The sequence below is a fragment of the Geotrypetes seraphini genome, chromosome 7 (assembly GCF_902459505.1).
Source record: "Geotrypetes seraphini chromosome 7, aGeoSer1.1, whole genome shotgun sequence".
Lineage (NCBI taxonomy): Eukaryota > Metazoa > Chordata > Amphibia > Gymnophiona > Dermophiidae > Geotrypetes > Geotrypetes seraphini.
In genome coordinates, this window is record NC_047090.1 from 116,135,226 (window position 1) to 116,161,793 (window position 26,568).

At 44.7% G+C, this 26,568-nt stretch overlaps 1 protein-coding gene across 5 annotated transcripts in view; it reads left to right on the forward strand.

Annotated features, from left to right (window-relative positions):
• LTK (leukocyte receptor tyrosine kinase) overlaps positions 1-26,568 on the forward strand; it is a 257,225-nt gene that overhangs the window by 215,001 nt on the left and 15,656 nt on the right. For 4 of the 5 annotated variants that reach the window (XM_033953192.1, XM_033953194.1, XM_033953195.1 and 1 more), the window contains 6 exons: positions 9,729-9,793; positions 11,628-11,757; positions 14,530-14,627; positions 18,956-19,048; positions 23,377-23,478; positions 25,862-25,996. In XM_033953192.1, the coding sequence (XP_033809083.1) occupies positions 9,729-9,793; positions 11,628-11,757; positions 14,530-14,627; positions 18,956-19,048; positions 23,377-23,478; positions 25,862-25,996 (623 nt within the window). The remainder of the gene's footprint in view (positions 1-9,728; positions 9,794-11,627; positions 11,758-14,529; positions 14,628-18,955; positions 19,049-23,376; positions 23,479-25,861; positions 25,997-26,568) is intronic. The other variant, XM_033953193.1, reaches the window with a different exon arrangement.

Genomic DNA, 26,568 nt, shown 5'->3' on the forward strand with positions numbered 1-26,568 from the left:
CTCCCCTCTCCCTATGTTCCTCAAGAGTGTAGAGCTGCAATTTGTTCAGTCTCTCTTCGTACGAGAGACCCTTGAGCCCCGAGATCATCCTGGTGGCCGTCCGCTGAACCGATTCAATTCTGCGCACATCTTTACTGTAATGTGGCCTCCAGAATTGCACACAGTACTCCAGATGAGGTCTCACCATGGCCCTGTACAACGGCATTATGACTTCAGGCTTTCGGCTGATGAAACGTCTATTGATACAACCCAATATCTGCCTTGCCTTAGATGAAACCTTCTCCACTTGATTGGCAGTTTTCATGTCTGCACTGATGATTACTCCTAAATCTCGTTCTGCTGAAGTCCTAGTTAAAGTTTCTCCGTTCAAGAAGTACGTCCTGCATGGATTTCTGCTTCCGAGGTGCATGACCTTACATTTCTTAGCATTGAAGCCTATCTGCCAGGTTGAGGACCAACTTTCCAATGTAAGCAGGTCCTGCGCCATATAATTCTGTAAACTGCATTCACTTACTATATTACATAGTTTGGCGTCATCGGCGAATAGTGTTATTTTACCTTGAAGCCCTTGAGTCAGATCCCCTATGAATATGTTGAAAAGGAGTGGACCCAGGACCGAGCCCTGCGGCACTCCACTGGTCACCTCCGATGTTTTAGAGAGGGTACCATTAACCACCACCCTCTGAAGTCTGCCACTCAGCCAAACATTGCAGTTAGTTCTCTCTTAACCCCATCGATTCCATCTTGCTTAGCAGCCTGCGGTGTGGGACACTGTCAAAAGCTTTACTGAATTCCAGGTACATGACGTCCAAAGACTCTCCCAAATCCAACTTTCTTGTTACCCAGTCAAAGAAGCTGATGAGATTGGATTGGCAGGACCTACCCTTGGTGAATCCATGCTGACTGGGATCCCGAAGATTCCCTTCATTCAAGATCGTGTCCAATTTGCTTTTAATTAGTGTTTCCATGAGTTTGCACACTATTGATGCGAGACTCACCGGTCTATAATTCACAGCCTCTGCCTTGCAACCCTTTTTATGCAGAGGAACGACATAAGCTGATTTCCAGTCTAGGGGAACTTTCCCCTTACTTAGGGAGAGATTGAATAGCTCAGCCAACGGTTTCGCCAGGACATCGCTCAATTCTCTGAGCACTCTTGGGTGCAAATTGTCTGGTCCCATGGCTTTGTTCACCTTGAGTCTTGCCAGTTCACTGTAAACTTCACCTGGTGTGAACTCAAAATTCTGAAACGGGTCTTCTGTGCTTTGTGTTGCCTTCAACTGCGGACCGTGTCCCGGTGCCTCACAGGTGAAGACTGAGCAGAAGTATTCATTCAGTAGTTCAGCTTTATCGGAATCTGCTTCCACGTAACTTCCGTCCGGTCTTCTAAGGCGTACTATCCCGCCTGTGTTCCTTTTTCTGTCACTAATATATCTGAAGAAGGATTTGTCTCCCTTTTTAATGTTTTTTGCCAGAATTTCTTCCACTCGAAGTATTGCCTCCCTAACTGCCATTTTGACCACTGTAGACCTGGTCCTATATTCTACCTTTGCCTCTCTTTTCTCCGTGCGCTTGTAGGAGAGAAACACTTTTTTCTTCTCCTTAATGAGGTGCGAGATCTCCGCAGTGAACCATTGGGGTTTATTGTTTCTTTGTCGTTTATTTACTGATTTTATGAAGCGGCTAATTGCTTCATGTATGGTTGATTTCAGTGTTAACCACTTAGCTTCTACATCATCGGTCTCTGCTTGGTCCTGCAGCGTCCAAAGGACGAAATCTCCCATGCGTGCGAAGTCTGTGCCCCGGAAATTGAATACCTTTGTTTTCGTGTTTGATCTAGGGAAGCCTTTCCTAAGGTTGAACCATACTATGTTGTGGTCGCTGGAGGCTAGCGTGTCTCCTACTGAGACCTCTGAGACGCTTTCCCCGTTGGTGAGTACCAGGTCGAGGATCGCCTGGGCTCTAGTGGGCTCCGTTACCATTTGTTTGAGACGTGCTCCCTTTATGGAGGTTAAGAGCCTCCTGCTACCGCTGGTTGTCGCTGAAAATGAGTTCCAGTCTGCATCAGGCATATTGAAGTCCCCTAGCAGTACAGCTTCTCCTCGTAGAGTGATATTCTCTATGTCTTCAATTAATTCTGCGTCCATGTCTTCCAGTTGTCTTGGGGGTCTGTATACCACACCTAGATACAGGCATTTTTTTCTGCCTCTTGCCAGGTTTACCCAGAGGGACTCCCCGGTGTACTTGACATCTGTGATCCTGGTGGTTTTGATGTCCTCTTTAATGTATAGAGCTACCCCCCCCTCCTAACCTGCCCTCTCTGTCCTGACGAAGTAGATTGTAGCCCGGTATAGCCATATCCCACCCATGTGAGTCCGTGAACCAAGTTTCAGATATTGCCACCACATCTAGGTCGGCATTCCTTATTTCAGCTTCCAATTCTAGAATTTTGTTACCTAAACTGTGTGCATTGACATACATGGCCCTCCATATCTTGTGTTTGCTAAGTCCCTGTGAGGCGTATCCTACCCGAGTCGGTGTTACTCCTAAAGAACTGTTTGCAATATGGGTACTTACCTTGGACATGGAAGCGGAGTTTCGACTCACCTCATCAGGATAATTCCTTTCTGCACTAATATGTGAATGGGTACCCTCCCCCGACTTACCTAGTTTAAAGCCCTGTGAAGCAGGCGAGCTAGTCGGTGTCCGAAGACGTTCTTACCCCTACTGGTCAGATGGAGTCCGTCTGGTCCCTGAAGTCCTCATAGCACTTCCCCATGGTTTAGGAATCTGAAGTTCATAATCCGGCACCATCCCTGTAGCCACTTGTTCATCCTCAGGATACGTTCATCTCTGGCTCTTCCCTTGCCTCTAACTGGGAGGATCGATGAGAAAACCACCTGCGTTCCTGTCCGCTTCAGCCTCTCACCCAATGCTCTAAAGTCTCTGGTGATGGTCTCCGGTGTGTTCCTGGCAGTGTCGTTGGTTCCTATGTGGACAAGAAGCATAGGAAAGTGGTCTCGGAGCGAGAGTAGTCTATCCAGACTGGCGGTGACATCTCGTATCCTGGCTCCAGGCAGACAGCAGACCTCCCCAGATTGCATATCCTGTCTGCAAATTGGTCCCTCGGTACCCCTCAGCATGGAATCCCCGATGACTATTACTCTGCGCTTCTTTGGGGGGAGCCGGTCAGTTGTCCCTGGAGATGGAGCTGTGTGTAGGGCCTGCTCCTGGGGTGGGAGGGGGGTGGTCTGTCTTTTATGCTATACGACATCTACATGTTTTGATACATTTTAATTAACTCCAACTCCACAGCCCTGATTTGGCCACCTCAAAATGATGGCCCTCTACATACCTAGTGGCAATGGGTGCTCATGACATCAATCCCTGTACTTTTACATCAGTTGGAATTTTATAACAGACCATTTGTGTGCATATATTGCCACATTTGCACAAAAACTGACTTTGTGGGAGTAATTTTTTTGTGTGATCGTAGCTAAACTACACTTTGGAGCCACTATGACAGGTCAAGTTGAATGAGCAAAAAGTGGATAGATATTGTGTTGGCCAGTGTCTAGGGTCCCAGTTTGCCATAATTCTCTAGTTGGTACGAGTTAAATTCGACTTCTGCCACAGAACTGGACCAAAGTGGTTCCTGCTATTTCTACCCCTCCCAAACTTTATCCTGAAGCCAAATGGTACAATCCACAGCAGGTGAACAGCAGAGCTGACAGTTCACACGACAAGCTGCACTTTGTTTCACTCTTGCTGCGGAGTGGTGGGGGAGGGGGGAGTCAGTGCAAAAGCTTCACACACTTTCTTAAATGTATAGCCCTTAAATGTATAGTTTGCGGGGTGGGCAGTAATATTATTAATACAAATGCTATATTGGTCTCCCATTCTTCCACTGCTAATAGGACTTCCTTACTCTTTGTCCCCCAAAGTAAGCAGGCAAACTATGACCCTCAATTAGATAAATAATGCACACTCTTCTGCCTTGGACATTTGTTCTAAAATAGGAAGCTAATTTTGACTTGCTTATTTTTTTTCTTTTTGAAAAACAAATGAAATATGCAAAGATTCTGAAGGCATTGGATTAACAATTATGGATGCTATATAGTTGTTATTGTTATTACTACCAATGCTGCTATTTATTCTGTAATCAGTTCAATAGCGCCTCCTGTCAATCATACTGGAACTGACAACACATCCTGTCATCCATTAGCTCCCTCCAAGCAAACAGAAAAAGTTTATAAAGTAGTTTTACTTCATAGTTACATAGTAACATAGTAGATGACGGCAGATAAAGACCCGAATGGTCCATCCAGTCTGCCCAACCTGATTCAATTTAAATTTTTTTTTTTTTTTCTTCTTCTTAGCTATTTCTGGGCAAGAATCCAAAGCTTTACCCGGTACTGTGCTTGGGTTCCAACTGCCAAAATCTCTGTTAAGACTTACTCCAGCCCATCTACACCCTCCCAGCCATTGAAGCCCTCCCCTGCCCATCCTCCACCAAACGGCCATACACAGACACAGACCGTGCAAGTCTGCCCAGTAACTGGCCTAGTTCAATATTTAATATTATTTTCTGATTCTAAATCTTCTGTGTTCATCCCACGCTTCTTTGAACTCAGTCACAGTTTTACTCTCCACCACCTCTCTCGGGAGCGCATTCCAGGCATCCACTACCCTCTCTGTAAAGTAGAATTTCCTAACATTGCCCCTGAATCTACCACCCCTCAACCTCAAATTATGTCCTCTGGTTTTACCATTTTCCTTTCTCTGGAAAAGATTTTGTTCTACGTTAATACCCTTCAAGTATTTGAACATCTGAATCATATCTCCCCTGTCTCTCCTTTCCTCTAGGGCAGTGATGGCTAACCTTTTTGAGCCCGAGTGCCCAAACTGCCGCACAAAACCAAAGAATTTCCTCAAAGTGCCAGCATGTCAATTAAACCTTAATAACAAGATTTTAGTATCTAAAAACTCTTTATAAAGTTGCCTGAACTATGTAACATCATTTTTAAAGGTTGGAATCTTTGTATTGTCAGAGAATCAATTTGATTCACAATCCTTTGGTTTTCATTTCAATTTATTGGCAATTTATAATGTTTTAATGATTTCATTCATGGGCCGAATACACACATACTTTTTTCTGTCGCCGCACTCTTTGACCAAAAGATTTGTAAGCCTGCAACCACGTCAAGGTAGACTCTTTCAGCAGCTCCCCTCCCTCCCCCTTACCTTTGTGGCCAAGTCAAAATGATCTACCAACAATAAAATTTTAAAAACACAAAGCACGCTGTACGCAGAGAAAATGTTAATTATCATTTATATTCCGCGGGTTTTCAAAGAGGTCAAGGCAGATGACTTTATGCAATGTCACCTCAGTAACAACTATACAAAAATAGACAAATATTCCCCCTCCCTTTTTACTAAACCGCGATAGCGGATTTAGCGCAGGGACCTGCACTGAATGCCCCACGCTGCTCTTGAAGCTCATAGGCTCCCTGCGCTAAAAAACGCTATTGCGGTTTAGTAAAAGGGGGCCATAGTGCAAAATATAGACAGCATATATAAATTCTCAAAACGGACACATTTTGATCACTAAATTGAAAATAAAATCATTTTCCTACCTTTGGTAATTTTATCAGTCTCTGGTTGCACTTTATTCTTCTGACTGTGCATCCAATATTTCTTCCCTTTTTTCAGCCTCCTGTATGCTTTCTCTCCTCCAGACCTCATTCCCTCCCCAAACTTTTTCTTTGTTTCACCCTGCCCCCTTCTTTCTTTTTCTCTCTCTCCATACCCCCTTTCATTCTGTATGTCTGTCTTTCTCTCTCTCTCCGTGCCCCATTTTTCTTTGTTTCACCCAGCCCTCTTTCTTTTTTTTTTTTTTGGCTCCCTGTCCCCCCCTTTCTTTCTTTCTCCTTGCCCTCCCCTATGCCACCACCATTGGGAAAATGCTGCCACCGCCACTGGGGAATAGGCTGCCACTGCCGCTACCGGTAACAGGTCGGCGCCGAGTTCACCCTGCTTCTCTTCCCCACGGGGCCGACCAACTCTCGCCACTCGACGTCAATTCTAACATCGGAGAGGACGTTCTGGGCCAGCCAGGCAGCGATTGGCTGGCCCAGAACGTCCACTCCGACATCAGAATTGACGTGGGTGGTGAGAGTTGGTCGGCCCCACAGGGAAAAGCAGGGAGAACTTGGCACCGGCCTGTTCCCAATGGCGGTGGTGGCACTCAAGTGGCTAAATAGACGCAGTTTGCCAGCCTAGGGAGAACACTGGAGGGTGGCCAGCTGTGCACCCCCTTGGGGCGTAAAACCGGGGCAGACCACCCCACCCCCACCTTGGTATGCCACTGTCTGTACCTCACTCCCTCCCTATTACCAAAAATTCTCCTTTCTTCTATTCCCCGTGTAAACAACCATCTCTTTCCCTCCCTTCCTCTCTCCCAAGTCCTTGCCTTCTGTGTCCAAAAACACATTCCCTCCCCCACCTCAGCATCTCTTTCCCTCCTTTCCTCTCTCCCAAGTCCATGCCTTCTGTGTCCAAAAACACATTCCCTTCCCCACCTCAGCATCTATTTCCCTCCCTTCCTCTCTCCCAAGTCCATGCCTTGTGTCCAAAAACCCATTCCCTCCCCCACCTCAGCATCTCTTTCCCTCCCTTCCTCTCTCCCAAGTCCATGCTTTTCTGTGTCCAAAAACCCATTCCATCCCCCACCTCAGCATCTCTTTCCCTCCCTTCCTCTCTCCCAAGTTCATGCCTTCTGTGTCCAAAAACCCATTCCCTCCCCCACCTCAGCATCTCTTTCCCTCCCTTCCTCTCTCCCAAGTCCATGCCTTCAGTGTGCAAAAACCCATTCCCTCCCCCACCTCAGCATCTCTTTCCCTCCTTTCCTCTCTCCCAAGTGCATGCCTTCTGTGTCCAAAAACCCATTCCCTCCCCCACCTCAGCATCTCTTTCCCTCCCTTCCTCTCTCCCAAGTCCATGCTTTCTGTGTGCAAAAACCCATTCCCTCCCCCACCTCAGCATCTCTTTCCCTCCCTTCCTCTCTCCCAAGTCCATGCCTTCAGTGTGCAAAAACCCATTCCCTCCCCCACCTCAGCATCTCTTTCCCTCCTTTCCTCTCTCCCAAGTTCATGCCTTCTGTGTCCAAAAACCCATTCCCTCCCCCACCTCAGAATCTCTTTCCCTCCTTTCCTCTCTCCCAAGTCCATGCCTTCTGTGTGCAAAAACCCATTCCCTCCCCCACCTCAGCATCTCTTTCCCTCCCTTCCTCTCTCCCAAGTTCATGCTTTCTGTGTCCAAAAACCCATTCCCTCCCCCACCTCAGCATCTCTTTCCCTCCTTTCCTCTCTCCCAAGTTCATGCTTTCTGTGTCCAAAAACCCATTCCATCCCCCACCTCAGCATCTCTTTCCCTCCCTTCCTCTCTCCCAAGTTCATGCCTTCTGTGTCCAAAAACCCATTCCCTCCCCCACCTCAGCATCTCTTTCCCTCCCTTCCTTTCTCCCAAGTTCATGCCTTGTGTCCAAAACGCACTCCTTCCCCCTTTTGTGTTCCCCGTTTGTCTCCCAGCCCATCTTAGCAACTTTCTCAGCAAAATGTAGCTCGAGCCGCGTAGGCTTGTCTTCTATTTCCTGCCTGTCCCGCCGCGCACACATAGCCGATCGGAAATCTTCCCCGACTTCAGCGCTGACGTCGGAGGGCGGGCTTTGCTTAACCCCTCCCTCCGACGTCAGCGCTGACGTCGGGGAAGATTTCCGATCGGCTGTGTGAGCGGCAGGGCAGTCGGAGTAGAAGACAAGCCTCGAGGCTTGAGTTATATTTAACCCCGCGGGTCCCCCATCGTCCCCGTTCAGCTCTCTCTCCTGTGCACCCCCTGGTAGTACTGCCCTGATGGCGGCCCTGCGCGTGCTAGCTGCAAGGCCTTCACGTGCCACAGTTGGCACTCGTGCCATAGGTTCGCCATCGCTGCTCTAGGGTATACATATTCAGGGTTCCAATCTCTCCTCATACGTCTTCTATCGCAAGCCTCCTATCATTTTCGTCGCCCTCCTCTGGACCGCCTCAAGTCTTCTTACGTCTTTCGCCAGATACGGTCTCCAAAACTGAACACAATACTCCACGTGGGGCCTCACCAATGACCTGTACAGGGGCATCAATACCTTCTTCCTTCTACTGACCACGCCTCTCTTTATACAGCCCAGCATCCTTCTGGCAGCAGCCACTGCCTTGTCACACTGTTTTTTCGCCTTTAGATCTTCGGACACTATCACCCCAAGGTCCCTCTCCCCGTCCGTGCATATCAGCTTCTCTCCTCCCAGCATATACGGTTCCTTCCTATTATTAATCCCCAAATGCATTACTTTGCATTGAATTTTAGTTGCCAGGCATTAGACCATTCCTCTAACTTTTGCAGATCCTTTTTCATATTTTCCACTCCCTCTTCAGTGTCTACTCTGTTACAAATCTTGGTATCATCTGCAAAAAGGCACACTTTTCCTTCTAACCCTTCAGCAATGTCACTCACATACATATTGAACAGGATTGGCCCCAGCACCGAACCCTGTCACCTTTCCTTCCTTCGAGCAACTTCCATTAACCACCACCCTCTGGCGTCTGTCCAACAGCCAGTTTCTGACCCAGTTCACCACTTTGGGTCCTAACTTCAGCCCTTCAAGTTTGTTCAACAGCCTCCTATGAGGAACTGTATCAAAGGTTTTGCTGAAATCCAAGTAAATTACATCTAGTCCTCGATCCAGCTCTCTGGTCACCCAATCAAATAATTCAATCAGGTTCGTTTGGCACGATTTACCTTTTGTAAAGCCATGTTGCCTCGGATCCTGTAACCCATTAGATTCAAGGAAGTACACTATCCTTTCTTTCAGCAACACTTCCATTATTTTTCCAATAACTGAAGTGAGGCTCACTGGCCTGTAGTTTCCTGCTTCGTCCCCGTGACCACTTTTATGAATAGGGACCACATCCGCTCTCCTCCAATCCCCAGGAATCACTCCCGTCTCCAGAGATTTGTTGAACAAGTCTTTAATAGGACTCGCCAGAACCTCTCTGAGCTCCCTTAGTTATCCTGGGATGGATCCCATTTGGTCCCATCGCTTTGTCCACCTTCAGTTTTTCAAGTTGCTCATAAACACCCTCCTCCGTGAACGGCGCAGAATCTACTCCATTTTCTCGTGTAACTTTGCCAGACAATCTCGGTCCTTCTCCAGGATTTTCTTCTGTGAACACAGAACAGAAGTATTTGTTCAGCACATTTGCTTTCTCCTCATCACTCATTATATCAATGAAACCCACACAATAGATGTCTTTGCGTTTCACTCTAATCCACAGCTCACCTTCTTCAATAAATTGTCCTGTTACAGCAGTCAGCCTGCTGCTATCCTGAGTCTTGTAGGTAGACAGATGCCATCTGCTGGCAAACTTCATTACACAGAGCTCTTTCTTTTTATTCAGGCCATCATTTTCACCTTTGTTTAACCTATGGAAAAATAGTATATTGGAAAGATCCTGTGTGTTTTTGGTCTCTTACTGATAACAGCCTATTTCATCCTTGGAATCAAACTATGAGAAATATATCTATTTTTTTGAGAATCTGCTGGATACTTGCAACCCGGACTGGCCACTGTGAGAGAAAGGATGCTGGGCTCAAAGGATTTCAGTTTGACTGATCATGGCCTTTCTTATGTTTAACAGACTTTGCCTGAAATCAGCTGTGAGCAGGATGAGATGGACTTCCTGATGGAGGCTCTGATTATCAGGTGAGTTTCATTGTAATTCATGCCATGAAGAGGAAATCAATACCTTGAACCAGCCCCAAGTGGGAGCCTGATTAGAAAGGAGTGAATTATACCTTTCCTGACAGCTGGTTAATGTATAATGTATAATCCTTCCAACCATCAATATTAAAATTATTACATGGCAGGAAAATGCTGGAATTGCTCAGGCAATATCCATGTAGAGAGTAATTCTCTACAAACAAAAAAGAAAATCCAATACAATCTGCAATGAGGAAGAGACAATAACAAAGGAAACTGCAGACGAGTGTACAAGATGTAGGCTATATTTATTATATCGATTGTTAATTGTGGTTAATGTCACCACCTTTTTACAAACCAAGGAACCTGACACGGTCCTTGTTTCAGTTAACACGCCTTCATCAGGGGTCCTAACAAATGAAGATAAAAATAACTACAAGTGTACATGAACAAATGTATAAATGTTTGATAATTTAAAGATAATATAAAATGTATAAATGTTTGATAACCTGAATCACAGTTACCGGATGCTAGGGTCCACCTTGGGGGTTAGCGCCCAAGAAAAGGATCTGGGTGTTATTGTAGACAATACGATGAAACCTTCCACCCAATGTGTGGTGGCGGCTAAAAAAGCAAACAGAATGCTGGGAATTATTAAAAAAGGGATGGTTAACAAGACTAAGAATGTCATAATGCCTCTGTATCGCTCCATGGTGCAACCTCATCTGGAGTATTGCGTTCAATTCTGGTCTCCTTATCTCAAGAAAGATATAGTAGCGCTAGAAAAGGTTCAAAGAAGAGCGACCAAGATGGTAAAGGGGATAGAACTCCTCTCTATGAAAAAAGACTAAAACGGTTAGGGCTCTTCAGTTTGGAAAAGAGACGGCTAAGGGGAGATAAGATTGAAGTCTACATAATCCTGAGTGGAGTAGAACGGGTACAAGTGGATTGATTTTTCACTCCATCAAAAATTACAAAGACTAGGGGACACTCGATGAAGTTACATTGAAATATTTTTAAAATCAATTTGCTTTGGATTGGGCCAAGATTAGAAAACCTCCCTTCCTCTGTCACATTGAAAACAGGTATCTCACTACATATAGATTTTTCATCTAAAGTCCTGGGTGTCATCTTGGACTCATCACTTACATTTCATGAACAGATAAATTCCTGTGCATGTCTGTGCATGTTGAGGAAGGTCAGATCACTATTCCATCAAGAACATTTCTCAGTGTTGGTACATTCCACTGTGCTTTCTAAAGTTGAAAGGGGATAGATTACATACAAACGTAAGGAAGTTCTTCACCCAGAGAGTGGTAGAAAACTGGAACGCTCTTCCAGAGGCTGTTATAGGGGAAAACACCCTCCAGGGATTCAAGACAAAGTTGGACAAGTTCCTGCTGAACCAGGTAGGGCTAGTCTCAGTTAGGGCGCTGGTCTTTGATCTAAGGGCCACCGCGTGAGCGGACTGCTGGGCACGATGGACCACTGGTCTGACCCAGCAGTGGCAGTTCTTATGTTCTTACATTCTCTACCTCCTATTCACTGTAAATTCAACTTCTGCAGCAAGCAGGAGGTACTGAGGGTTGGACAGCCAGTAAATGCAGTTAGTGCGTCAACCTTATTTGTTTTCTTTCTGCTTTTGGGGCCCCTTTTACAAAGCTGCAGTAGCACTTCTCCCTTAGCAAATGCACCAAATCCCATAAGATTTGGTGCATTTGCCGCGGGGAATCGCTTCCATGGCTTTGTAAAAGGGGCCCTTGATATGTAAAAGCTACTGCTCAGTCAGGACTTGTTCTTTTTTTGGGTAATGAGGTTTCTATTTTGTTGGATTTAGTAAATTCAGTCACCAGAACATCGTGCAGTGCATTGGCGTGAGTCTCCAGATGCTACCACGATTCATCCTCTTGGAACTCATGGCTGGTGGTGACATGAAAAGTTTCCTCAGGCAGAACCGACCTCGTGAGGTAAGCTAAAAAAATCTCTTACCTCTTTTCCTTACTTAATTTACATCCTCCTTTACAAAGCCATGCTAGTGTTTTTAGCGCCAGCCACAGCAGTAACAGCTTGGACGCTCATAGGAATTCTATGGTGCCATGTCTGGGTGGCTGATGGCACTAAAAACGCTAGCACAACATTGTAAAGGAGGGGGTTAGTGTCACTTATGGGAACATTTCTGATTATTGAATTGGCCATGAGAAATATCCAGAGATTCAACTGTTTATCAAAACTCTTCTTGCTCAAGCTGAGAAAAAGAGATTATTATCCAAGAGAAGAATGGTTGGCTCAGTGTATTCTGACCATCCTCTGACTGTTGGCATTAACTGAAGGCATAAGCTTCTGATATTCTGATAGTTGAAACTGAATGGGTAGCTTGCAGAGGGTGCTGAGAGTAAAAACAGAGGGAATACCTGGGTGTGCAAACCAAGAAGTCAGGGATCAACAAGAGGGAAAATGTTTATGAGGGAATAATAAATATCAAACCATAGACCAAGGAGAGAAAGAGGAGTGGAGAAGGATCTAGGAGAGCAAGCAAAAAAGCAACAGAGAAGATCTGAGTGAGTTAGCTGGAAACCAACAGAGAAAGAGAAAAAAAATGTTAGGTGGGTGGGAGGGCGGTGAGGAGGATATGGGAGATCAAGCCAAGGATCAAGGAGAGAGATAAGGTGGTGGGAATCTAGGATAGTAATCAGGGGACCAATACAGAAGGGATTTGAGTGAGTTAAGATGGAAACCAACCAAGAGAAGGAGAGAGTAAACCAATGTTATTTGGGGATGAGAAGGATATTGGGGCTGACTTAACTATTAGGCAAACTAGGTGGTCACCTAGGATGGCAGTTTCTGGTAAATAGCTTTATTATTTATATATGTCTATATAAACAGATATACTGTATATGAAGCAAAATGTTATATTTCAAAGTATAATGTAAAAAGGAGATAAAGCCAGAACTAGAAATTGAAGGAAGGCTGACCGTCTCTCATAAGCACATGGTTTGGAACAAGGTATCTTTGAAGGATATCACCATAATAGGGAAAACAGATTCTGACAGTGAGGGTGTAATAAAGGCCATAGTAGACTAGATACATTTAAATAAAGATCAGACAAATTTGAAAGACTGCAAATTATCACTGTCAACTGCTGAGTAATTTGCTAATAGAATAAAAAATATTGTTTGAAGTGTCTGTATGCAAATGCTAGAAGCTTAAAAAAATAAGATAAGAGAGTTAGTATATATTGCACTACATGAAAAAATAGATATCATAGGTATCACTGAGACCTGGTGGAAGGAAGATAGCCAATGGGATACTGTCATACCAGGGTACAAATTATATTGCGGTAATAGGGTAGATTGAATTGGGTGAGAGGTAGTGTTTGTTATATGTTAAAGAGGGCCTTGAGTCAAATAGGTTAAAAGTTTTACAGGACAGAAAATACACCTTGGAATCCTTATGGATAGAAATTCTATGTGTAAAGGAGAAAATAATAGTGACAGGTGTATATTACCATCCACCTGACCACAATGAACAGACAGATGTAGAAATTAGGGAGGGAGATAAAATTCCTTGATGAAATCAAGGACTGCTTTATGGAGCAATAATCCGCGGCTCATTGAAAAATATCATCCCATCTGTCACTGTGTAAGCGTTGATAGGCTCATGCACTAACAAGTAGGAAGACATTAAAAAAAACAAAAACCAACTGCTCACATGTTTTGACATGGGCCTCCCCATCAACAAAAAAAATTGTGGCACCCCCTTCCCCCCGACCTGACCCTCTTCCCCACATGACTCAAACCTCCCTGGTGTCTAGGGAACTCCCTAACCCCTTTCCCTGCATGATTCAAGCCTCCCTGGTGTCTACTAGTAGCATTCCTCCCTGAATTAAATAAACTCCTTGGTGTCTAGTAGTATCCACCTGCCCCTTGACCCCTTTTGGAAGCTCTCCAGACCCCTGACCCTGAAATGACAAAGCTCACTTGCTCCTGCCTCAGGTACCACCATCTAGAAAATGGTGGCACCCTGCTCTACATGATACATCCTGGGATACAATGGGCAGGGTATATATAAGGGCATTAAAAGCATGCAGCTACCCACAGTGGCTTTCTGCATCAGCCCTCTAGGGTGTCTAATGCACCTGAACTGGCCCTGGTGGATCAAATCAATGACCAATGAAAGAAAGTGTGGGGAAGTTGGGGAGGATCTAGGGCAACAAACAGAGAACCAGCTGACTGAGTGGATTTGCATGAAGTAGCTGGGAATAAACCCAGAGAAAATAAGAGATTTTTTTCTTCCTCTTTCTTGGTAAGAAACACTGGTCCAGATACACAGTACATACTTCAGAATACATTAGTCAGTGTTTAAAATACTTAACTAAAAGTACTGTACTGTATTCGTGGTTTCAGCAATCGTGGTTTCGATTATTCACGGTTTTTAGCTTGCTGGCTCCTCCCCCCAAATTATATCAGCTTGCATAGAGAAATTGCTGATTCCAAGCGTTCCCAGCCCACAATTCAATGTTTCTAAACTATTTAAATAAACTTTCTCTCAATAAAAAGTATATCCTGTACAGACAAAAAATCTATTTCATTTTGAGCTACATTTTAACCTTAAAAGAAAAATCTGTTTCCCACTTCACCCCTAAAGTATCTCCCTTTCTTATTTCTAGCTCTGTCTTTTTGATTTCTCATTATCATGTCTCTTACCTGATACCTCTGGTTTTTCTTTTCCCTTTATCCCAGAAGCAGCCCTCTACCCTAATCATGCAGGACCTACTGAACATGGCTCGTGATATTGCCTGTGGCTGCAAATACCTAGAGGAGAATCACTTCATCCACAGGTTTGAGTGTTTTTATTTCTATAACAAATCATTCAGAAAAGAAATAAAAACCCTGCTATTCAAGAAATCCTTGAAGACAAACTAACACCGCAAGAATCGTTCCAATTTCCTGAAGCAACCCGCTCTACTCTTTAATTCCTCTGGAAATGGCCAGATAACTCCTTTTGTAATCCACCTTGAACCACAAGGTAATGGCGGAATAGAAATCACTAATGTAATGTAATAACTAGGGCTTCTGGTCCTCTGTGATGCAGCAGCAAAGATTGCAAAATTTATTTCTTACTGCAGAATTGCCTTGCAACTGATCCACCAACCCGCAAAATGCTCAATCTCCAAAACTACCCCAACATAGCACGAACTGTCCCCAACCCCAAAACTAACCCCCCTCACTCGCTACTACACAAATAACCCCAGCTCTTATAACATACATAGAACACACCATAGATATACATTACAAATAATTCCTTAGCTGTGATGTACTGAATTTTATTCAGAGATATACAGTATTTATCTTGTTATTTCTACTCTGAAACTTTCAGACTGAATTGTACTTATTTCCTATAGATTGCTATGTATACTGTGTATACTGGTATCTGTTTCCATGAGCAGGGCTTCATTAAGGCATTTGCAACATACCTAGGGCCAAAGGTTAGAGGGAGGCCTGTCAGATGTGATCAGGAATCAGAAGATTAGCATTGACAACTGACTGGCTTTTTTTTTTTTTTTTTTAATATAATAGATATTTGTACTAATATCCAGAAGGTGAAAGATGGCTAATAAGTCATGACCATTTAGTTTTTAAATTTAAAACCTCTATGTGCAGATATCCCATCCTCCCCACTGTGTGAGTGGGCCTCCCCTGCATATTTGTAGGATAACCGGCAGCATAGACTATAAATAGAATCCAGCCAATGGGAAGGCTGTGGGGGAGGGAGCATTGGAAGGCAGTTTTATTCATAGAAAGGGAGGTAGAGAACTGGGGCAATGTTCTTTGATGTAGATTTGAACCGGTCAATATTCAGATGGCTGCTGCTGTGGCAGCAGCATATAGGGTTATCATATTTTTTTTTAAAAAACCCTGGACACATAACCCTGCCCCATTCTGCCTCTAGCTCCGCCCCATTCTGCCCCTGCCCCCGCCCAGTTCCAGTTCCATCTCCAGCCCTGCCTGGTTCCACCTCCAGCCCCACCCAGTCCCGCCCTCCAGCCCCACCCCCACCCCCAGAAAGCTTCCTCTCTTTGCGAGGAGCTCCAGCCATGTCTGGAGGGCCTGGAGCATGCGTGTAATATCAGATGTGGCCAGAGCTTGTAGGGGCTTTCCAAAACTTGGACAAATGCCAGGTTTTGGAAAGTCCATCCGGGAGCCTGACAGTCCCCTAAAAAGAAGACATATCAATTTTTTCCTGCAAGAATGTAAGCTGGCGAAAGGCCTTACGGATCCATCTGGAAATCATGGCCTTGGAAGCAGAAGTATCCTGTTTATCAGAATGAGTTAGCACAAACAAATGGTCAGAGAAATGAAACTCACTGGTGACCTCCAAGGAACGCAGAAGAACTTTGCACACATCCAGTTTCTTCAACAGGTGGTCCTGTGACTTGGAACCTGTTGGTTAAAAGGCAGGCAAACACACATCCTGATTGTCATGGAAAACCGAAACCACTTTCAGCAAGAAGGAAGGAACTGTCTGAAGGGGAACTCCCATCTCCGAAATACGGAGGAAAGGGTTCGTGCCAGACAAAGCATGCAGTTCTGACACACAATGCGCCAAAGTAATGGTGACCATAAAAAAACGGTCTTGAGCGTCAAGGCCAAGAGGGAAGCATCTCGAAGGAGCTCAAAAGGAGCCTTAGTAAGTCTAGACAATACCAAGTTAAGAAACAAGGAAAGGAAAGGGTGCTCAACCAGCGGTCAGACACGAAGAGCCCCCTTCACGAATCTAGCACCATCAGGATACAATGCCAAGGAAAACCGACACTCCCGGGATCTAAAACAGGAGAGCTCAGCCACTGGGACCCAAAGAGAAGCCTTTATCCAAACTAGTCTGAAGAAAGGCGAGAAACAGCGAGATTGGAGCTGAATAAGGGTCGACCTGATCCTGGGCACACCAATGTAGGAAGGCCTTAGTGTCAGAGAGGCTCTCAGCCAAAGGCTGCTATCTCTGTGCAGATGCATCAGATCTGTGTACTATGGTTTGCAGGGCCAATCTGGAGCCACCCGAATGACACAGCCCGGATGAGCTGCGATCCTCCAAAGGCTGAACATCGACCAAGGAGGAAAAACATATAGGAGAATCTCCGGAGGCCATGGCTGCACCAGAGTATTGAGCCCTTTGCTTCCGGGCTCGGATCTTCGACTGAAAAAGCAATTTGCTTACTTGTTTCCATCCATGGCCATGAGGTCAAAGTGGGATCCTCCTCAGCACCCCACTATTGCTTGGAACACCTCTGGGGACAGAACCCACTCGCCTGGATCCAGAGTCTGTCTGCTTAGGAAGTCTGTTTGAACGCCATCTACTCCTGCCATATGCGCTGCTATCAGCACTAGGATATGATTCTCCGTCCAATAAAAAGAAGACGAGCTTCCTGAGCCAGAGAAGTGCTCTTGGTTCCTCCCTGACTAGTGACAGAGGCTATTGTTGTCGCATTATTGGAATAGACCCAAACTGCTGGGCCCTCCAGTGTCTTCTGTAATCGCGGCAAAACTAGTCGAATGACTGAGCTCCAACTGGTCGATTGACCACTTTCACTGAGAGGGTGTCTGACATCCCTGAACAGGACATTGATTGCAATGAGCATCCCTGCCCCGAAGGCTGGCATCTGTCATCACCACGATCCAGGAAGCAGCGCATAGTGGAACGCCCCCTGCGGAGCAATTGTGGGAGAAGCCATCAGGCTTCCAGAGTCCAAGGTAGACTAGTCTGCAAGGCACCCCTGTGTGGAGCCCGATGAGAGAGCGAAACATGTGGCAGAAGACGCATGAGTACCCTCACCCAAGGAATCATATACAGCATGGCAACCATTGATCCCAGAACCTGAAGATAATCCCATGCCAAAGGAGCCGGCTACTCCAGAAGGGAAGAAATCTGAGCACACAGTTTCTGCCTGCGGGCTACTGGTAGAGAGGCTACTGTGTTGAAAAGAACTCCCAGGTATTCGAGTGCATGCATGTGTGTCAGATGATTCTTTTTCCCCCCTCCGAAGTTGACAATCCAGCCCAGATCTTCCAGCACCTACAGCACCTGCTCTAACGTGTGGCGTCCCTCGGCCAACAAGGGAGCTCTAATCAGCCATCCATCCAAATAAGGGTGCACCTGGAGACCCATCTGCCGAGGGTAAGCTACCACAACTACCATCACCTTGGTGAAAATCATTGTAGCATTGTAGGCAGCTCAAAGGGCAGGGCCAAGAACTAGTAATGCTGTCCCAGAACATAAAACCGCAAATGTTTGCAGTGGGCTGGAAAAAAATGGGAATGTGCAAGTATGTCTCTGTGTGATCCAGGGGTGACCCTTGAAAGGACCTTAGAGGTCTTTAGGGTTTTTTTTGTGGATTGTGGAAATTGTCTGGATGAGATTGCGCTATTTTTGATACAGGGAACTTTGTATATTGACTAAGAGGATGTTATTTTTTTCTTGCTATGTGATATTTAGTTATTGTGCATCGCAATTCAAACATTCAAACTGATATCATTGTAATTTGCAATAAACTGAAAAAATCTCACAGATTCATCTATAGATCGTTATGTTTGTCAAGTCTCAATTAAATTTTAAGCTCTGTCAAGAAGAGACTGTCTCATATGTGCATCATTTGTGCATTGAAACACGGGTTAGCATGTTCGTTTCTGAAAGCTCTCGATCGGAGGTCACACCCTGAGGCAGCACTGAAACGCTGGCCATCGTTGGTGTTCCGACCGAGCTTACGAACAAAAGATAAATTTCAAGTCACTTTGGGTGACGGTTTTGAGTCAGAGTTTGAACTAGCCATTAAACTTCACCACCTATTTATTTATTTATGCCGATGAGGTTCTCTGCCTGAACACCTTAGCCACTGTTGTGGTGGTGGGAGGGTTTTATCTGAGGCTTTTCCTCCCCATGGGGGCTCTTTTTAGCTCATATTGAATTATGCTCTTGCCTTCCACTAAATCGTTGTGAAAGTGTTTACTGCTGATATTTTTATTTTTTTTCACATATTCTGAGTTTGGATATTCATATGTATTTCATTTACATACTGTATAACCCTTTACATTCAATATCAAGCAAAGTAGGAGAGAATAGGCCAGACATAAATCTCAAGACAGACAGACTATTCTGTGTTCTTTTTACATTTAGGGACATAGCAGCCAGGAATTGCCTCTTGACTTGTAGTGGGAAGGATCGTGTGGCCAAAATTGGTGACTTTGGAATGGCTCGTGATATTTACAGGTAAGGGGGCAGAGGACTGAATGTCCAATGCAATCCTGACTTTTCTTCCTAGGAAGAAGGTGTAGAGTAGAGCCTAACAAACTGTGGGTTGAGACCCCAAATGGGGCCGCAAAACCTGCATTTGAGGTCACAACCTGGGTAGGTTCTCCATAGATGTATCATTATTCTACACCTGGGGGGGTCACACAATTTTATTTGGCTGTGATCATAGGGTCATTGTCACAAGAAGACTGATAAGCACTGATGAAAATATCTGATATTCGGCCCATAGAATTCAATAGTTTTTAAGCCATGGACAGCCATAGGCTGAATTAAGCCTGAAAATTGAATGTCGGGACATGTCTGGACTCTGATACTGATATTCAGATTGGTATCTAGTTAGCTTGGCAAATAAAATTAGGACAGCCATTTTGCTGAATGTGCTTAACTGGTTAGCAGACAATATCACGTCTAACTGGTTATGTAGAGCAGCTGTTGAGGGTAAGTATTTTTAAAAAAAGGTGTTGATACTCAGGCTTTTACATGATACAGAAAAAGTGGACTCATGCTCAGGGAGAGAGGGAACATATCTTCTGCTAATGTAAGAAAGGAAATACGGATATGGGCTCATCGGAATTTGTGGGGGGAAATGGGGGAGGCAATAACTGAGGGTATTCAGATATCTGATAATGCCCCGGTTTGGATGTCCTGGAAGGGGTTTGGAAAGCAGAAAGGGAATACTTTTTGGAGATTAAATGAATTGTTGTTGGGGGATCCCAAGGTGCTGGAGGAGGTTCGATTTACCATTAACCGGTATTTGGTTGAAAATGATACGGGAGAGGTAGAGGATGGGATTCTTTGGGATGCCCTGAAGGCAGTTGTGCGGGGAGTATTGATTAAATGGGGAGCGAGGAAAAAGAGATGTAGAGGGGAACGGACCTTATATTTGAGGAAGAGTTGTTGCGCTTGGAGTTATCTCATAAGGACACGTTGGATCCAGCAGTGGACTGTAAATTGAGGGATGTCCGTCGAGAATTACAGCAATTTCAGTTGGAGGATGTCGCTGTCATGAGAGCCAGATTGAAACAGAGTCTTTTTGAATATGGAAACAAATCTGGGGCTCAGTTGGCGAGATTCCTGTGCAAGCGTAGATCAGTCCATATGATCCTGGAAATTAAAGGGAGTGGTGGGAGGATATCTCGCACGGATTCTGATATACAGACCTGTTTTTTGAATTATTATGCTGATTTATATAAAGGGGTGCCTAGACCATTGGACCATCTTGGTGATTTTTTGGATGGCTTGGCTTTACCCAGGGTGTCCCAGCCGGAATATGATAGATTGGAGGAACCATTTTCTGAGTCCCAGGTGCGAGGGGCTTAAAACCTGGAAAGGTGCCTGGACTCGATGGGTTCTCTGGTCTGTTTTATAAAAAGTCCCAGGACACACTGAGTGTCTTATTGGCTAGAGTGGCGAATGGGGTTCGTACTGGTAGCCCATTATCGGGCTCTATGGGTGATGCCGGTATTACTATCTTACCTAAGCTGGGAAAGGAGGCGACAAATTGTGGGGCTTCTAGACCTATCTCCCTTTTAAATGTAGATGTTAAGATTATTAAGGTGTTGGCTCTGCAGTTGGCTCGTATTTTACCCCAGCTTATTCATGTAGATCAGGCGGGATTTATATACCGGCGTCAGGTGCGCGATAATGTGCGTCATACTTTGCATGTGATCTGGGAGGCCCAGCGATTACAAGGGGAATAGCAGTACTGGCTATTGACACAGAGAAGGCCTTTGATAGGGTCATTTGGGACTTTCTTTGGACTGTTATGGTCAAAGTAGGCTTAGGCCCGGTATTCTGTAGGTGGGTACAAGCCCTGTATGCTCGGCCTAAGGCATGTATTAAAATAAATGGGTCTTATACTGAATTTTTTGACATCGGAAGAGGTGCCCGTTGTCCCCTCTTGCAGAGGCGATCCGTATGCATCCTGGTTTGCAGGGGGTTAGGGTGGGGGCATATGAACATCGCATTGCACTTTTTGCAGATGACATTCTGTTGTATATTCGGGACCCGGGGGGTACTCTTCCTATTATTTTGGATATTTTTAGACTGTATGGGGGCTTAGCAGGGTTTACAGTTAATATGGATAAGACAGAATTGATGGGTGTCAATTTGGAAGAGGGGGTAGAAAGGGGGATTTTACGGGGCTTTCCTTTTCGACTGGCAGGGGAGAAATTTAGATATCTTGGCATTCAGATTACTAAGGATTTGATTCAACTTTATTCAGCTAATTATGGACCGCTGTTGGTATAGGTGAGACGAGATCTTCAGCAGTGGAAGGGGCTGTGGTTGTCGTGGTGGGGAAGAATAGCGGTGTTGAAAATGAATATCCTCCCCCGGTTGTTGTTTCTATTTCAAATGCTGCCTATTCCCCTTCCCGGGGGCCTTTTGGTAAGCTTGCAGAGAATCTTCTCCAGGTTCATTTGGAGAAATAAAGTTTCTTGGTTAACTAAAAGGGTTATATGGGCCCATAGAGAACAGAGTGGGAGGGCAGTACTGAATCTCCTCTGGTATTATCAGGCGGCTCAGCTTCGTTTTATTTTGGAATGGTCTTTGGAGGGGGTTAATTTGGGAGTGCAGATGGAACAATTTTGGGTTGGGCAGCAGCCTCTGCGAGACTGGATATGGAGTTCTTTGTCAACTGGGGTTTGGTTGCGGGAGATGGAGAATCCTTTTCTTAAGCATTTAATTATTTTGTGGGGATCGATGAGGAGGCAGTGGGGATGGGGAGGGGGACCTCTTCTTTGGCGGCTATATGTCATGAATCAACTTTTCCAGTGGGAGGTTCCTCTGGGATTTTTGCTAGGTGGGAGAGGAGGGGGATTCAGGTTTTTCGGGATGTAATGCAGGGTCATGAGATTCTTCCCTTTGATGTTTTGCAAAAGAGGTACTCTTTGCCTCCTGGTGATTTTTTTTATTACTTACAACTTAGACATTATATCCAGGCCCAGGAGTGGTTGGTTGATTCTCCGGGGGGGTCGGGAACAAGTGGAAAGTTTATGGTTATTATTGGGGAGGGTACCTCGCCCAATTTCTATCCGGTATTCTTTTCTTTGGGGCTGGACTAAACCTATTTTTTCTTATTGGGATAAGTGGGAGGTGGATTTAGGGTTTAGACTGTCGGAAAGTCAATGGGACATAATATGTTCTGAAATACGTAAAGCGTCAGTGTGTGGGTTGGTTCAGGAGAATGCATATAAAATTGTATCTCACTGGTACTATACTCCGGCTCTTTTATATGTTTCCTAATGTACCCAATATTTGTTGGAGATGTGGGGAGGGGGGAGGGACCTTTTTCCATGTCTGGTGGGATTGTGCTAGGGTCAGACCCTATTGGGTTATGATTACTGGATGTTTGACTGCCTGGTTGGGAGAGTGGGTTTCGCTTACTCCACAGACTTGTTTATTGGGTCTTACTAACCTGAGGGATGTCTGGTGGCGTAGAAAGCTCCTTCGTTTGGGTTTTTCTGTAACCAAATGTTTGTTAGCCTCTTATTGGAAAAAGCCAGTGGTGCCTACCGAAGGGGACTGGAAGGATAGGGTGGGGTCTTTATTGCATATGGAATGTGTAACTGCTAAACAACATGGATATTTTGATGTGCATCACAGAGACTGGGATTTAATTTTTGGCAAACGTAGGGGTTGAGTATTGGTGGATTTTTGAGCGGGCAGGGAGGGGGGTGTTGGATGTTTTCTTTAGCAGGGGAGGAACAAGTGGATGGATGGGGGTTGGAGGGAGCGGGGTGCGGTTTGGGGAGGTTTGGTTCTTGTATTGTTGAGGGGGGGGGGGTTTTGCTGGGGGTATTTTGTCATTTGTTGGGAGGGAATTTTTGGTGGGAGTGATGTGGGTGGTGGACCTTGTATTTTGATTGTGCTTTCTGTATACTGTTTGATGGTCCTGAATGGGATGTTTGTTGATTTTGTTCAAATTTTTTTCAATAAAAATTTATTGATACCAAAAAAAAAAAAAAGAAAGGAAATACGGTAAGGGGTAATCTTGGATCATACTTCTGCTGAGAAAATGGAGAAGCTGTAAAACTGCGAAAATTATCTCCTCTTCCTAGGAGTTGATTCTAATATTACAATTGGAGGCAGGTTGCAATGTAACGTAGTAAATGATGGCAGATAAAGACCTTCACAGTCCAATCAGTCTTCCCAGTGCTTCTTTAAGTATTGCTATTAATAATTGCTATATCTCTCCAACTACTAGGAAATGCTTTTAATAAGGCTTGTTCTGTTGGGGTGGAATAAAATTTCAGAATAAGTTTTTCTTTGTGTTTGTACTCAAGAGCAAGCTACTACCGCAAAGGGGGAAGAGCCATGCTTCCTGTCAAATGGATGCCCCCAGAGGCCTTCCTAGAGGGAGTCTTCACTTCAAAAACAGACACTTGGTAATCACTGAAAATTTTTTATCCCCAGTTGTGTTAGGTCATTACACAGGTGGGTCTGAAGTCAGAAACTACAGTAGAAAGGAAGCGTCCAAGCCCTTTTCTGCAGCAAGGAGGAATTTTGTTTCACAAGCAGGCAGCAATGGCTAGACCAAATCTTAGATATGTTTCTCAGATATCTTGAACTGTCTACAGAAACAGTTTGAGCTCAGAAGCAAAAATAATCAAGAAATATTCTGTGTTATGCATTTATTTCAGTGATTTATATACCTAGGAGCATATGCAGAGGCACTTATCGGTGTAAGAGTAGCTAATACTCAAATAAATGCATTTTTAGTGGCATTATACTGATAGTGCAGATGAAAATTATCAATATCTGCCCCTGTGTTATCAGGAAAGTCTGGGAGCAGAGATGAGGTGGAGCTGGGATTTACCCAGTTAGCAATATTACTCAATCCACTAACCAGGTAACTATCTGGATAAAGTTAACACCAGCAAAAAAGCTGTTCTAACTTTATCCAGGTACTAGTCCAAATATTGTTGGTACTCGGATATGCATTCATGGCTGCTTTATACCCAGAATCTGGGTACCACCCAAAACTGAACATCTGAGCATTAAAAAAATCCATAGTAGCTGTTAAAAAAAAAAAAAAAAAAAAAAAATAGAAGACTGCTACAGGCTGAATATGGGGGGTGGGAGAAGGAGGGGAGGAGGGATGTATTTCCTATTAATACAAATGCTATTTTGAATTTAGAAATTATTAGGGCTGCGTATTTAACGCATTAATAACACGATTAATGCGTTAACTATTTAGAATGTGTTAAAAATTTTAATGCGTGTTAATGCAGGTCCCCTTACCTCCTTAGATCAGATCAGATCCACCACCACCGGCCACCATGGTCCAGTATCCCCTCCTTCGTTCTTACCTTTCATAGTCTGCCAGCAGTGCTAGTGATTAAAGCAAGCTAGCTGGCTCCACAGTGAGTCACTGCTACAGCAGAACAGATTGACCCATGGTGCCTCTTCCTCTTACCTTGTAGATCCTGCAATTTTGTGGCTTTAATATGATCTTTAACATATAATGCCACCACCCCTCCTTTTCTTCCTACCCTGTCTTTCCTGAACAGATTATAGCCCGGTATAACTAAATCCTAGTCATGGTTCTCTGTGAATCATGTCTCTGTGACTGCCACTAAATCCAACTCAGCCTCTAGACAGTGTCTTGCAAACTTTGTCAAACCACAGCACACTAAACATAGTGGCCACAACTCGAGGCATCTAGAAGTATGCATACGTTGATGTGGTGACATCACATGCATGTGTGATGTCATCATGTTGACATCCCATGCACGAAGGCCTTCCGTATGGGTCCTGAGCAGCCAGTGGGGGTGCCGGACAGGAAGATGCACAGAGAGAAGGAGAGGCACTGGCGCCAGCTGATTGCCTACAGGATGTGCCTCTCGTGGTGAGGAAGGAGAAACGCAGGGAGGAGGGAGGCGAGGGAGGAGAAATGCAGCTGGTATCCGCTAAAGCCATGAGGGCTAATTCAGGGTCACATAGCCTGTGCTCAAGCTCTGGAGGATGAATCTGGAGCGAGCAGAGCTCCCAAGGGAACAGTTCCTGAGCCGAAAAAAACGACTAGTGCAGGCCAGCTAGGCAGGTGCCCTGTACAAGCGGGAATCCTGCTAGCGACAGACCTCTTGGCCAAAAGTCTGTCTTCTCGCAGCCAGAGCTGCCCAGGATTGCTGGGAACCTTTGCAGCACCGAAAGCCTCAAAATCCAGATTTTTAAAAAATTAAATAAATAAAAAGAGATGATCTCAGAGATCAAAAAGACACCTTCAGTCTCACTTGCAGATGGAAAAGACTGATGAGCTGGGGCACAGCCCACTGAAAAAGGAGGTGAAGGTGGGGTAAAGAATGTGACTGATGCCTTCTGCAGGGTCTCACGACCAATGGAGGATAAAACCCAGATGTTCAAGACTCATATGCCTTTTGCACTAGAAATACTGATATTCAGAATTTAACCGATCAGGTTAACCACATAAATAGGACTACGTAGAAGTCAGTCCTATCTTTATGTAACCCATAACTGGTTAAGTGCTTAATATTCTCGGCTCTGCAAATCTGGACATTCAATGCCGGTGCACAGACATGGCCCAGCATTGAATTTCCAAGTTTAGCACTGATGGTGGTCAGTAAAATGCTGATTATTGGGCCCAATATTCTCTCAAGTGATGCTGGTCTATTGTCTAAACGAGATTCTGTTCTATATCATTCTTTTGCATAAAAATGCCTTCTATGTACTTTCCTTAGGATGGGGGCAAGGATGCAATGGATTTTAACGCAGAGACTAAGGCTTAATGTCTGTCTGTTCTTACGGCAGGTCATTTGGTGTGCTCCTATGGGAAATCTTCTCTCTGGGCTATATGCCCTACCCATGTAAAACTAATCAGGAAGTGCTAGAGTTTGTTACCAGTGGAGGGCGTATGGATCCACCTAAAAAATGTCCTGGTCCTGTGTAAGTACGGTATTTTTCAGTAAAGTCTTACTATGGTTAGAATCAGTAAGTTCATTAATAAATTAAACCCCTCAAAATAGCCTGTGTCAAAGTCAACTCAAAAAGACAAGTAAGGTGAAATATACCCCCTATTCTATTAAACTGTGCTAGCAGTTTTTAGCGCAGAGAGCTGCGCTGAATGGCCCACACTGCTCCCGACGCTCATAAGAACTCTATGTGCGTCGGGAGCAGCGCGGGTCATTCAGCGCGGCTCCACGTGCTAGAAAACTGCTTGCACAGTTTAATAGAAGAGGCCCATAGTGCTGTACAGAATTTTAAGAAAAAAATAACTATTCAATTAAAAGGCGGGGCATGAATCCCAAGGCTTAATTTTTGGTGCATTATAAATTATCTGCATGGCTCATTAAAGAGCCAATATGGGAACCCCACCCTTTCCCCCTCCACCATGATTTTCTTGAGCCAGAAACAGATGCTTTCTTGGCACCCATAAATCATGGAGAAAAAAAACAAAACAGCTTTGCCTTTCAAATTTTTGCACTATATTTCATATTACACACTTGTAAGTGGCATTT